This window comes from Rattus rattus, chromosome 8, assembly GCF_011064425.1.
Source record: "Rattus rattus isolate New Zealand chromosome 8, Rrattus_CSIRO_v1, whole genome shotgun sequence".
NCBI classification, from domain to species: Eukaryota; Metazoa; Chordata; class Mammalia; order Rodentia; family Muridae; genus Rattus; species Rattus rattus.
The window spans coordinates 53,368,402-53,382,707 of NC_046161.1; the positions used below are offsets into that span (position 1 = coordinate 53,368,402).

Genomic DNA, 14,306 nt, shown 5'->3' on the forward strand with positions numbered 1-14,306 from the left:
ACGCACAGAGTTATTTCAAGACCAACCAGCTGAGATCAGTCTTAGAAACATTTCTTCCGATGACAGTCATTATCAGAAGTTGAGATAATCCTTCTTTAAATACATCCCCACACACTGATAAGCCGTATTCTTTTTTGAGGATCTGTCTCAACAGCCAAGGATGAATAACCAGTTACTCAAAGAATCCAACTACACTCATTTCTCTGCCCAGAAGAATAATGTTTTCAAACATGGGAAATGAAGTTCTCTTCATGTTCCTCAAGCATGGTCTCTGTGCTGCCTGGGGGTGCCTAGTCTTTTCAACTCTTCAGAATCCAGCTTCCATGGCAAACCCCCAAGATGACTATTACAGGATTCTAAGCACTTTGGATTTCTGCAAAAGGGGTCACTGGTCCGGGTATGTTTTTTGATTGTCAAAAGTGTCAACATCTGGATGGAGTGGTTAAACATCTAATGAGCAAGCCCGAGGAACAGAGTTCAAATCTCCAGAAACCATGTAAATGCTGGGTGGTTATAGTGGTCCACCTGGGATACCAACCTCAGAAGGGATCCCAGAACAAACTGGCTAACGGCGAACGCTGGCTTTGACTGAGAGAACCTGCCTCAGTGACTGAGGTAGAAGGGAGATCACAGATGAGTGTGGGCATTATCTTCTGACTCCCACATCAGCGCACATCCACACACATGTCCTCATCACATGCAGACTACATACACACTGACAGAGTGAGTGCCTCGCTCAGCTGTTACTGGTTAACACAGAAAGGAATATCTGTCGAGACAGCCTGTCTTCCGAGGTTGTCTGTCTTGGGCAAACGATTTAAGGAAGGAGAGACATGTCACTCCTTACAGTTTGCAACAATTTCATTTCCAAGCTCCTCAGGTCCCCTTTACAAATGATCCCAGACAGCTTTGCCCCTAGCACACCCCTCAGCTTCCCTGGCTGTGAGGACTAATAAACACAGTTGAAGGTCAGACTGTCCTTCCACAGGCTGAACAAGCCACAGAAAGCAAACCAGTGGGCAGTGATCCTTCATGGTCTCTGCACAAGTTCCTGCTGCCAGTTCTACTCTGAATTCCCCGAGTAATGATAACCTGTGATAGAAACTTAACAAAACAGACCCTTTCTCCTGAGGTTGCTTTTGGTCTTGGTGCTTATGACAGCAATACAAAGCAAACTAGGACACTTGACACTGGAGCTTGTTCTGACAGTACCGTACGGCCATTAAATCTGCAGACCGAGGGGCTGGAGAAATGATTCAGGGGTTAAGAGGACTTGCTGTTCTTGCAATTGAATACATGGGTTCTGTTTCAAGCATCCACATTGTGGCTTACAACGTCTGTCACTTCAGTCTGGTGCCTTCTCTCCTCTATGGACACCAAGCAGGTACACAACGCACTTAGATATATTCAGGTAAATATTTGTAGACATTAGAAAATAATAGTTCTGGAATCCAAGCCAGGCATTGAGGGCAAATGTTTATAATCCTAGCCACGCAAGATGGGAGGAGAGACAGGAGGGCCACACGTGTTCTATTGGGCTGGGTTACAGAGTGAAACCCTGTCTTAAAAACAAAAAAACCTTTTAGTTCAGGAAAATGACTCAACCGGATATATAATCTAGAAAAAGAAGACTCTGGTGATGGTGCAATGAGTTAAAATTTTAAAGTGACCTGGGAATGTGGCACAGTTGGTAGAGTTCCGGATTATATGCATTAAGTCCTAGATTTGATGCCTAGAAGCATATACACCGAGTTTGCTGGTGCATACCCATAATTCTGAACACTCAAGAGGTAGAGAAAGGAGGATCTGAATTTCAAGGTCCCTCTTTGCTACGAGTTGGAGGCCGGCCTTCGATATATGAATAATAAAACAAGACCTTGCAAAGATCTTTTCTTGCTTTCCTCATTTCCTTTTCTGACCTCAGTCAGTCGATCAAGGATTAGTCGAGTTATTGTCATTGTCAGAGTCAGTTCTGCCCACGTAAAATAGAGATAAAGATGAAATTTCAACATTTATGAGGAAAAAAATAAGATAACACCACAGTTTGGTTTTGTTTTGTTTTTAAAGATTTATTCATTTATTTTATATGAGTACACAGAAGCTGTCTTCAGATACACCAGAAGAGGGCATCAGATCTCTTTACAGATGGTTGTGAGCCACCATGTGGTTGCTGGGATTTGAACTCAGGACCTCTGGAAGAGCAGTCAGTGCTCTTAACCACTGAGCCATCTCTCCAGCCCTTGTTTTGTTTTTTACCTAGGGTCTGACTATATAACTCTGGCTGTCCTGGAAGTCACTATATAGACCAGGCTGGTTTCCAATTCACAGAGATTCACCTCCCTCTGCCTTCCCAGTGCTGGCATTAAAATCCTGAACCACAGGGTCCAAGGTAGTGCACACCTTTAATCCCAGCACTTGGGAGGCAGAGACAGGTGAATTTCTGTGAGCTCAAGGCCAGCCTGTAGAGCTAGTTTCAGGACATTCAGGGCTACATAAACCTTGTCTCAAAAAATAAAAACCCGGCTTCCAGCCTCATGGTTAATTTGATTGTAAATGCTGTTAAATTTAGAATCACTTAGAAGACACACCTCTAGGTCTGCCCACAGGGGCATTTCCAGCTTCAGTGAGGTGGCAAAACCTACTGTCTTAGTTTTTGTTCTATGTTATGAAGAGACACCATGACCTAGGCAACTCTTATAAAGAAAAGTATTTGTAAGATGGAGACTTGCTCAGAGGTTTAATTCATTATCTTCATGGCAGGGAGCATGGTGGTACACATGGGTTAGAGCAGTAATTGAGACCGACATCCTGATCCTTGGGTGGCAGGCAGAGAGGAAAGGAGAGAGGAGGTGGAGAGAGAAGGGAGAGAAGAGGAGAGGAGAGGGAGGGAAGGGGAGAGAAGAGAGACTGGACCTGGCATGGGTCTTTGAAAGCTCAAAGCCCACCCCAATGTCACACTTCCTCCAGCAAGGCCACACCTCCAAATTCTTGTAATCCTTTGACTCCTTGGTGACCAAGCATTCAAAGATATGAGCTCATGGGGGCCATTCCCATTCAGACTGCCACAGCCAACCACAATGTAGGTAGCACCTCTTACTGGCTGGGGCCCTAGACTGAACAACGAGGAGAAAGCAAGCTGAGCACCACCACTCATTTCCTTCATCTTCCTGACTGTGGACTCAATGTGATTGGCTGCCTCACTCACGCTCCAGCGGCCTGCTTTCCCCTAGATGGTGAGCAATACCTCAGTCAGCCGAAACGAACCCTCACTTCCTAAGTTGCCTCTGTTGTTGTTAGTTTTTTGTTTGTTTGTTTGTTTAAGTCAGGGTCTCTCAGTGTGATCTTGATTGTCCTGGAACTCACTCTGCAGACCAGGCTGGCCTCAAAGTCAGAGATCTGCCTGCTTCTGCCTCCTGAGTGCTGGGATTAAAGGTGTGGGCCACCAGGGCCTAACTCCTAAATTGCTCTTGCCAGATGGTTTATCATGGCAGGAAGACAAGAAACAAGACACATATCTAGTACAGAGTGAACGACTCGGTGATTTTCTACTTCAGTCTTAGTTCATGATCCAGTTTCCACTATTTCTTTTTTTCTAGCCAGATACAGCAGTTCGATGGTGCCTCCTCAGACTCCCCACAGATCTCTGCTTTGGTTTGCCCGTATTAGTCATCCGACATACACTCATGAAATGTCTGCTATGTGCCAGGCTCTTCTGGGACCTTGGATCCTTGAGTGAGCACATCATTGTTTCTCCTTGACCGTTGCCTCCCTCCACAGGCTGCCCTCTTCTCTACGCACTGAGTCAGGCTGGGCTTGGAAATCTAACACAAGTGCTGCCTTCATGCCCTCACTGAACACTTCCTGCCTGCAGAGTCCTGGCTTAGGCAGTAAGGGCACAATGGTCTCATTCATCATGTGGTCTTATGGGGACAAACAAAGGGACTAAAATGAACCCTGTAAAAGCAATGGAGACGAGACGATGCTTCACACAGCCCTTATCCTCACAGCACACATGCACAATGACCATGCTTCCTTGGAGGGTGTCAGCCAGGATACTAGCGTCCCCAAGCCCTGTGACCCCATTTCATCACCTCTTCTATAATCACAGTGTACTTGTTGAAATCCTCTACTAATAGGATCTCTGCAACCACCAGGGCTGGCAGAGTAGTGACCCATGGGAAGCAAGAAGGTAGTTCGGTACAACATGACTAAATATCGGTGCTGGTTCAAACTCCAGGAGTCCGACCTCAGGTACTTTGTTTTAGGCATATTTAAGCACAGCACAACTTGGCAAAAACTTTCAACCCCATGTGCACAACAAAGGAGACATCTCCTCAAGGAACAGTGTAAGCTAAATACATATCAGACGTGACATCAAAACTCTTTGTAAGCACATGTGACACCTTCCATAGAGATGGGCTCTATAGGTTGAGAAAAACATACTCACATAAGGGTCTGGGGAAGACTCAGTGGGTGGTCTCATCCACATAGATAGGACAAAGGTCACCAGGGCATCAACTACCTCTGCTCCCAGCCTTCTGGCCAGATAATAGGCATCCCTTCCTTTGAAGGCATCCTGTGAGTGTTTGACACTTCAGGTGCCTCTAATGCTTATCTGTAAATACAAGGCCCTCCATGACTCACACACTGTAGGCTAACTCCTAAACGATAAGTACACAATGAAAAAGAAAACAGAGGGGGCTGGAGAGATGGCTCAGAGGTTAAGAGCACTGACTGCTCTTCCAGAGGTCATGAGTTCAATTCCCAGCAACCACATGGTGGCTCACAACCATCTGTAATGAGATCTGGTGCCCTCTTCTGGCCTGCAGTCACATATGCAGGCAGAATGCTGTACATAAAATAAATACATACATCTTTAAAAAAAAAAAAAGATCTTTCAGGATGGATGTGTACTATCCTAAACATCAGAGAGAGAAAAAAAGAAAAAAGAAAACAGATAGTGAGGGAGGAAGAACACAATGAATACAGAATATGCCCTTAAGCAACATTTTAAGATTTTTTTTAAAAAAGGTAAGTATATGTGTGTGCAATATATGCACATGCCACCACATGCACGTGAAGGACAGAAAATCTCTGGGAGTCTGTTCTCCGTTCAACCATGTGGACCTCGGGACCCTGGTTGGACTCAGAGTATTTGAGTACAGAGCAAATGCTTTTAACGGCTAAGCTATCTCAGAGGCCCAACACCACCATCCATTTTGATGGCAGATGATTAACAATGGCATATGTAGTATAGAGTGTGTAATATCTGGTTGTTTTCTACAGTTTTCATTTACAAAAGGCAGCTGGTCAAATGAATTAATTTATTATATAGCTCTGAAATGTGGGGTGGGGGGAAGATTTTTGCCCAAAAATCAGAGTCATTCCTGCAGACATGAAGAACAGGGAAGGCTAAATCTTGACTGGGAAAATCTTTTACAAGGGATGTGAACTTTGAACTGTCCCCTAAATGTGTTAGTTAGCTAGACAGGACAAAGGAGCTTGTGACAGGCATAGAGATGAATGGAGGAGATGTACGGGGTTTATGGGAGTGGCCAAGGCAATCCTTATTTGTAGGCTCTCTACTGTAGCCAGGTAACATTTTACGTTGCACTGGGCTCTGCTACCTACTCGTGGGTCTAAAGGAAATTTCTTCTCATTCCAGCTAAGATTGCCATTTCAGATTTCGTTATTATTAGAGTGCTTGTACTATTCCACTTCATGCTGTCTTAGTTTGGATTACTATGGCAACGGTGAAACAAACACCATGACCGAAGCCAGTTGGGGCGGAAAGAGTTTATTTGGCTTACATGTCTACTTCACTGTCCATCACTGAAGGAATCCAGAACAGGTACCTGGGAGTGGGAGCTGATGCAGAGGCCACGGAGGAGCACTGCTTGCTGGCTTGCTTCTCTTGGCTCTATCAGCCTGATTTCTTAAAGCTTCCAAGACCACCAAGCTCAGGAGTGGTCCCACCCACAATGGGCTGAGCCCTCCCCATGAATCACTAATGAAAGGACGCCCAGAGGTTTGCCTGGAGCCTGACCTTCCGGAGATATTTTCCCCATCGAGGCTCCCTCTTCTCCTAAGGCTCTGCCTTGTGTCAAGTTGATAGAAAAATAGCCAGCACGTCTGTCCCTTTTGTCTAGTTTTGGGGAGGGGGTAGGATCTCTCTATGTTGTCCTTGCTCTCATCAAACTAAGATCCTTCTGCTTCTGCCTCCCAATACTAGGATTAAAGATGTACACCATCACACTCAGCCAGTTTCCTGTCCATTTGTTTGTCTTCCTTCGAGTAAAAGCTGTCGGGGCCAGGATGATGACGGAGTGGTTGAGAGTGTGTACTGCTCCTGTAGAAGACTGGAGTCCGGTTCTCAGCAGCCATAGTAGGCTATGAATGTTGATTCATTCAAAATTTTCTATCTCGGGGCTAGAGAGATGGCTCAATGGTTAAGAGAACTGACTGTTTTTCCAGAGGTCCTGAGTTCAAATCCCAGCAACCACATGGTGGTTCACAACCACCTATAAAAAAAATAAATAAGTCTTCAAAATTTTCTATCTCTATGCTAGATTCTGGACATTTGTTTGCATTACCATTTTTAAAAACCTATTACAGTTCAGAAACCTTCTGACTACCTGATGTAAGGCTCAGTCAGTAATGAGCGTGCCTCAGAAGTATGAGGACCTGGGGTTGGGGATTTAGCTCAGTGGTAGAGCGCTTACCTAGGAAGCATAAGGCCTGGGTTCCGGTCCCCAGCCCCAAAAAAAAAAAAAAAAAAAAAAAAAAAAAAAAGAAGTATGAGGACCTGAGTTCAATCTCCAGAACATATGGGGGAAAAAACACAGTCAAGACAGTATATGCTTGATAGCCCAGTGCTGGAAGGCAGGGACGGGGAATCCTTTCTACTCACTGACTAGACCAAAGTGGCCTAACTATGGAGCCCCAGACCAGGGAGATCCTTGGGGAATGACACCAAACACTGCCAACTGGTTCACACACAAGCAACACGTATGCCCATACGTTCACATATACACATGTACCCACACACATGTAACATGCTCCCCCAAACACGGCGAGGCTGGGGTGTGCTTATGATATATCACAGAGAGTAGAGAGTTTGTCTTCATACCATACATGAACGTGGGCTTCATAAGACTCTTAAAGCTTGGTTTGTTTGTTTAAAGATTTTATTTATTCTTTGTATAGGAGTACAATGATGTGTCAGACACACCAGAAGAGGGTACTAGATCCCATGACATATGGTTGTGAGCCACCATGTGGTTGCTGGGAATTGAACTCAGGACCTGTGGAAGAGCAGTCAGTGCTCTTAACCACTGAGCCGTCTCTCCAGCCCTGTTTTGTTTTGTTTTGTTTTTAAGATGACTGCAAGCCTTAGGACTATGGTTGTAGAAATTATCACTTTATGGGATACTAGGTTTAGCACAATTAAAGACCTAGGAGAAAGTTCTCCTTCTTTTCTTCCACTGTTCTTCTTGCTCACTTCAGGGCTGAGGGTTAAACCTGGATTCTCATGCATGCTATGAGTTATCTACCACTGAGCTACACCTCTAGCTAAGAGAAATTTTCTTAAGTTCTCAGTTACAGAAGTAAAAATATGGCCTCTGCACTTGCAACAATCTTTCTGCCTTGACCTGCTGAGCACTGGATTATAGGCTTATGCCAACACACCGGGTTCTGGCACTCACTAGATAGTCCAGACTTGGCTATAGACATCCATCAATCTTCCTGCCTTTCCCTCACAAATTCTGGTATCAAAACCAGGAGTCACCACAAACGATTTTTTTTAAAGATTTTATTTATTTTACAAATATGATGAGTGCGCCCTGGCTATCTTAAGGCACACCAGAAAAGGGCACTGGATCCCACTATAGTTGTGAGCCACCATGTGGTTGCTGGGAATTGAACTCAGGACCTCTGGAAGAACAGCCAGTGCTCTTCACCACTGAGCCATCTCTCCAGCCCCCACAAACTATTTTTTAAAAAAACATGACTCTGGGACATCTTTCAATTGCCCCAGGTTGAATGCCCTAGAGCTGATGATTACTTATACTGCTCAAGTGCCCTTTCTGCCACACAGTTGACGCTACTAATTGGATTCTTGTTCTTCTTCCGGTATTTCCTTGTCCCTGCTAATACTTCATGCCCAGGGGCGGAGTCTGCCTCTAGGTTACAGAGGCTTGGCAAGGGCGGGGATCGATCCTTCCCGCCCACCGGGTCTGGAGCTTTGGAATCGGTCGCCAAACGTTCGCAAAGATCGAGCCCGCCCTGCCTGCTTCCCGCTCGCTCACGTGACCCTCCGATTGTCACGCGGGCGCCGCTCACCTGACCGGGGCCTCACGTGGGCTCAGCCTGCTGGAAGGGGAGCTGGCCGGTGGGCCATGGCCGGCTGCAGGCTCTGGGTTTCGCTGCTGCTGGCGGCGGCGTTGGCTTGCTTGGCCACGGCGCTGTGGCCCTGGCCCCAGTACATCCAAACCTCCCACCGGCGCTACACCCTGTACCCCAACAACTTCCAGTTCCGGTACCATGCCGGTTCGGCCGCGCAGGCGGGCTGCGTTGTCCTCGACGAGGCCTTTCGACGCTACCGTAGCCTGCTCTTCGGTTCCGGCTCTTGGCCCCGACCCAGCTTCTCAAGTGAGTCACTGCCCGCTTCTTCCCTCCGAAGAGGCTGCCTTCCGTGCGTGGGTCAGCCCCGGCCGGGCTCCCAGACACCCTCCCATTGGCCTCTGCACAGCCCAGTCAGTCACCCCCCACACCTTTCTCCCCTTGCTCTTTATCCAGCTAGCTGGCCTCCCGGGCCTAGCCCCTTCTCCGTTCACCCCTTCATTAATCTGACTCCTTGGGGTCACAGTTTATCCGGAATCCTCCTTTCGAGAGCTCTATTTAGGCTTTCACTTTTTAGAAATGCCTACTGTAGGACCAAAGTTCAATCAGGCTGTCAGAATATTGGCGATAACGTTGCCAATAGACATTTAAGATGATCCTTTAGAACATGTTCAAGTGGTCAGGATTCCCGTGAGTCAGTGACCAGGGTTGCAGAGCGGAACCCAGCATGTGTCTGGCACATAACTTGGTTAGTAAATGTTTAAATGTGAGAGAAATCAGAACCCAAGGCAAAGAGCTTCCGGAGACCTAGGCAGAGGCGACTGGAGCAGACGCCCAGGTGGCTGTGATGACCCTGTGGGTGTGGGGAGCCACAAGGATGGATGTGAACAGTGTTGGAGTGCCTGTCCGTATCGGACCTCGGTACCGTCGATGCTAAGCAGAACAAGTTTGCTCCTTCCCAAGTCCGTTTATCCTAGAGTTGAAAGCAACATCTGGTTCTTCTGCAGCCGGGATCGGTATTTGATTAGTTTATCCTTGGGCAGTAAACAAGTGGCTGTTTGTAAGTCAGGTCATTATAGTCTGAGTCTTCCTAAGTTGCCTCCTTTGGACTTTTCTTCCCTAAGGGTGCCTGTAAGCAACATGGTTAGCTCTGTTGTGTGAAAGAGCTGTGATACAAGGTTGGTTCTTTCCTGTTCTCGTGTTTGTTACCAAAAGCTCCGCTTTGGCTCGACGTCAGAGGAATGAGTCCCTCATGAGAGAGCCTAGGAGCCTGAGCTTGAGGCAGCTTGTCACAGTGCACAGCAGTCAAGGATCAAATAGAATACTTTGCCATTTCCCTTCTTTTTTTCTGGCATGTGAGACCTTGCCGTCCACAATTGGAGGTGGGTGGCGCGGTTGGGAGGGCGGTGAGGTTGTCTTTGCTCCCGAGTTAAAACTGTCTCAAAAGCACCTTTCTTAGGTAATTGCAAATCATTTGTTAAAAGAGAAGATTTATTCCACATGGCATCTCCATCCTCCTTAATTTTTCCTAAGATCATCAAAAGAGAAGTTGATGTGCAGGTTTCTGATTTGCTGATTTCGAGGAAGCTGGAGGAACAGGGACCTTGTAGTCTCAGCCCAGACTCCTTTTGTCACAGAATTGGAAATGCGAAATGCATCTTGGGAACTTAGGAGAGACACAGGTCAGGCAGCTGGGCTGGGAAGGAGTAACGAGCAGAACTCTCCTTTCTACGGGCTGTTGGTAAAGTGCAGTTAGCCGGGTTTTGAATACCCTGCTGCATCTCATAAAACCTGTCATGATGGCATACGCATTTGGGAGGTAGAGCCAGGAAAATCAAGAGTTCAAGGTCCTCTGTCTTAGTCAGGGTTTCTATTCCTGCACAAACATCATGACCAAGAAGCAAGTTGGGGAGGAAAGGGTTTATTCAGCTTACTTCCACGTTACTGTTCAACATGAAAGGAAGTCAGGACAGGAACTTACACAGGGCAGAAAGCAGGAGCTGATGCAGAGGACACGGAGGGATGTTACTTACTGGCTTGCTTCCCCCTGGCTTGCTCAGCTTGCTTTCTCATAGAACCCAAAACTACCAGCCCAGGGATGGCACCACCCACAATGGGCTGGGTCCTCCCCCTTGATCACTAGTTGAGAAAATGTCTTACAGCTGGGTCTCATGGAGGCATTTCCTCAACTGAGGCTCCTTTCTCTGTGATAACTTGAGCTTGTGTCAAGTTGACACACAAAACCAGCCAGTACAGTCATCTTTGGCTACTTAATGAATTTGATGCCACCTTGGGCTGTCAGAGACCCTATCTCAAAACAAGTGAAAAAAACCTGTGCGCTCTTAAGTGGCCTTGTGGTTATTCTTGAAGAAGACTGGGTTGCCTTTACGTTTATTGCTTTCAAAGAGGAAGAAAGTTTCTTGATGACATAGAGTATGTTGAAATGATACATAATGAGAAATAATGATAAAATATCTTTAGAGAGGAGGTAGGTATTAGGAACAACTGTATTTAGATGAGAGCCAAAAATATATATTTATCTATTATATATTTCATTTTGAACTTTCAAGGCCTTGGGTGATTTTTGTCCATAGTCTTCAACGGGCTGGGTGGTCTTCCTTCCTTCCTTCCTTCCTTCCTTCCTTCCTTCCTTCCTTCCTTCCTTCCTTTCTTTTAATATTTATTTTGTGTATATGAGTACACTGTCACTGTCTTCAGACACACCAGAAGAGGGCATCAGATCCCATTGCAGATGGTTGTGAGCCACCATGTGGTTCCTGGGAATTGAACTCAGGACCAGGACCTGTGGAAGAGCAGTCAGTGCTCTTAACCACTGAGCCATCTCTCCAGCCCTGGGTTTTTTCTTATTACTTAGATCATAATGCCTTCGGAATAAGTCTGGCTAATTCCAAGCCTGAGAAGCGCAGCTCCTGTGGTGGTGTATGAAGTTTATGTATGATATGTGAAATCTTTGAGTCTTGTTTCTTTGGGCTGCACTTGCTCTCCCTGCCTTTTGGATATTGTGTTTGAAGTCTGTGTGCACTGAGGGATCTGAACTCTGAAACACCATGTATTCATCACTTATCCTAGGGCCTCATAGGAGCCTGAATTCCAGACTCCATGCTTCTTCCTCATTCCCCCTCCACCCCTGTTTGTTTTGTTTTCTATCACCCGACCGACACTTGGAACCTTTCTGGGGGTAATAAAACAAAGTAGCTGCAAACATCTTTGCACTCTTTGAAGGAAGGTATAATAGTGGGGAAGACTCAGTGATGTTTTCAAATAAAATGTAGTTGAAGCCCCCAATTAGTGGTAGATCACTTAGCGTGCACAAATTTCTGCGTCTGATCACCACCAACAAAATAATGAGAGAATAATATATATATATATATATATATATATATATATATATACATACATACACACACACACACACACACACACACACACAAACACAAACACAAACACAAACTCTGGCATGCCGTCCTCCCATTTCCTTATTCTCAACTTCATTTCAGACGAGTAAAGTAGGGCCTTGGTGAACTTGACCATTGGTTCTGTTTTGTTACCTTTACAACAGCAGTTGTTATAAGCGTAAGTCTAAGATCTCATGCTTGGGTATGTTGTAGCTTTTTTGATTGTTAAAGTCATAGGTTTTGATTTCCTTCACCCCTCAAGAAAATGTTTGAACCAAAAGCAGGCATTGTGGCACGTACCTTAGGCAAGAGGATATCTCTGTGTTCTAGGCCAGCCTAGTTTATATAGTGAGGTCCCAGCCAGGCTACTTAGGGAGACTTTGTCAATACATACATACATACACATATACATACATACATACATACATACATACATGTATGTCTAACCAATCTGATTAATGAGCTTTTTCTCCACTATTGTAGAGCTATTAACAATCTGAGAAGCTCAGGAGACTGGGTTAGGTATATAGACATGGAAGGGGTGTGTGAACATGTACAATATTTTATGTGACCTGCTTCAAGGTCATAAAAGTTCACAGTCTTAAGAGAAACAGATTGAGTTTTCTTCTGTGTTCTTTGCTGTAGCAAATACCACCATGCTCAGGAGGTATTCTCTTTCTGTTTTTTTGCCTCTGTCTTAAGTTGTGACTTTAAGTTTCCCCAGCTAACAGTGGTGTGCCCGTTGGTCAGGCGTGAGTGTGGCCAGAGTTCCTTTTATGGACTTGTCTGCTCCAGAGCAGGAAGTGGGGGTGCCCATCAGCTGAGCAGTCAGCCAGCAGCCTGGTACTTTTGTAAAACTTTTGGGGCAGAAATGGGGGAGCCTGCTTATCAGGTACAGGGTGCTACCCTCACCTCTCTCTACTGTTCACCTTTGATGTCACAGTACAGTAGCCAAGAGGACACGTGTACTGAGACTGCAGGCCTGGATTGGGCAGATTAGGAGTTTCAGTCTCCCTTTCTTTGCGTGTTGGGGTTGTCAGGCTGTTTGCCATGTGTGCCAACACCCACGGGTGGAAGAAGCCCTTGAAGTTGATTGTTATACTCTAAGGCACCCGCTCCCAGAACTCCTCTGGGTAAGTGCCACATAATAGGGTGTGCTGCGGCAAAATGGACTTCCGAAAGGGCAAGGAAATGTGTGTACTGAGTGGCAGGCACTTACGGTTTGGCATGTCTTGTCAGCCTGCTCCGTGGGCCAGTGTCATTCCTGTTTGCATGAGACTTGAAGGCAGAACGGCTGTCATAGTTACACAGCTCCTGGCTCGATTCCATCTAGATCTGTCCATCAAGATTTTCTCTCTTCTTGGCATCCCTACAGTGCTCACGAAGATCTTTGTCAGGACAATTAGTCATTTGGAAGACTATTAACCTCTGGGAAAATTAAGCTCTGATCATATCTTAGTGTTAGTGACTTCAAATAGAATCATCTAACATCTGACTTCTCATTACCATTCAGTTAATGAGTGCTTTCTTTCCTGTCTGCATTTATCACTTCCTAAAAGTATTTCTAGCTTCCCTCCTTCCTTCCTGCCTTCCATCTTTACTACGATCAGTGCTTATTAATCAACTATAATTAGTTATTAGTGCTAAGTTCAAAGACTATATTAATCAAACTGCTCTCATCCCTAAATAATTAACAATTACGGTCTGGGGATGTAGCTGAGATGGTAGAGCACTCGCGGAGCATGCACAAAGCCCTGGGTTAGTGTGCACGCAGTGGGCGTGGCGCCACACATGATCCAAATACTCAGTAAGTGGAGGCAGGAGGACCTCAAAGGAGATCTTCCTCAGCTGTGTAGTGCATTTGAAGACGGCTGTGTGTAAAAAAAAAATACAGTCCCTGAAAGTGAAGATATAAACATACAATAGTCTATTTTTTCTGTGATATTTGATGACTACAGAAGAGGAGGACTGACCCAAGTGTAAGGATGTGGGGAAGGTGTATTTGGAAAAGCTTTTCTTAGAAGATGTCGGTGATGCTGAGCTATTCCACCCCAGAGAACGTCTTGTAAAGAAGCCTTTTAAGCCTCATTCAAGACACTCAAGGTCTATGTGGTTGGTTTGAACAGATCTCAGGCGGGACAAGTTCTGAATAGAGTCGCCAAGCCACCTAGTGAGCAGTCATAAGTAGGAGCATTAGAAGAAGGCTAGCAAGTATCATTACACAGGTAGCATCAGCTAAGTTGGTGGCCTCGGGGGCATCAGTGGTAATACTTAGAGGCAGGGACAGCAGTTTTTGTGGTGGTTAGTGATGACAGTAGCTGGACTAGTTGGTGGCTGCAGGGACTTAGCCTCTCTGGACTGCCCAGGGGTTTCAGAGATGATGTGCTTGGAAGTCTAGAGTTAGGATGAGGGTGGAGTGCTGAAGATGACTCCCATATTTGCCATTTAGCAGTGTGAGTATTTGTTCTAACTCACTGCCAATTCACAAAAATAGAGGAAGAAAAGGGGAAGTGCTAAGGAGTGAAAAGAGAAAGAATTGACCAAGAG

General features: G+C 45.7%; 2 protein-coding genes across 3 annotated transcripts in view; one reads left to right on the forward strand and one right to left on the reverse strand.

Annotated features, from left to right (window-relative positions):
- The window catches only part of Tmem202 (transmembrane protein 202), a 25,779-nt gene extending 17,340 nt beyond the window's left edge, over positions 1-8,439 (reverse strand). Inside the window, exon 1 of one of the 2 annotated variants that reach the window (XM_032909516.1) lies at positions 8,344-8,439. The gene's annotated coding sequence lies outside the window, so the exon portion shown is untranslated. The remainder of the gene's footprint in view (positions 1-8,343) is intronic. The other variant, XM_032909517.1, reaches the window with a different exon arrangement.
- Positions 8,232-14,306, forward strand: part of Hexa (hexosaminidase subunit alpha) — a 26,095-nt gene continuing 20,020 nt past the window's right edge. Inside the window, exon 1 of the mRNA XM_032909515.1 lies at positions 8,232-8,652. Coding sequence (XP_032765406.1) covers positions 8,400-8,652 — 253 coding nt within the window. The 5' untranslated portion in view covers positions 8,232-8,399. The remainder of the gene's footprint in view (positions 8,653-14,306) is intronic.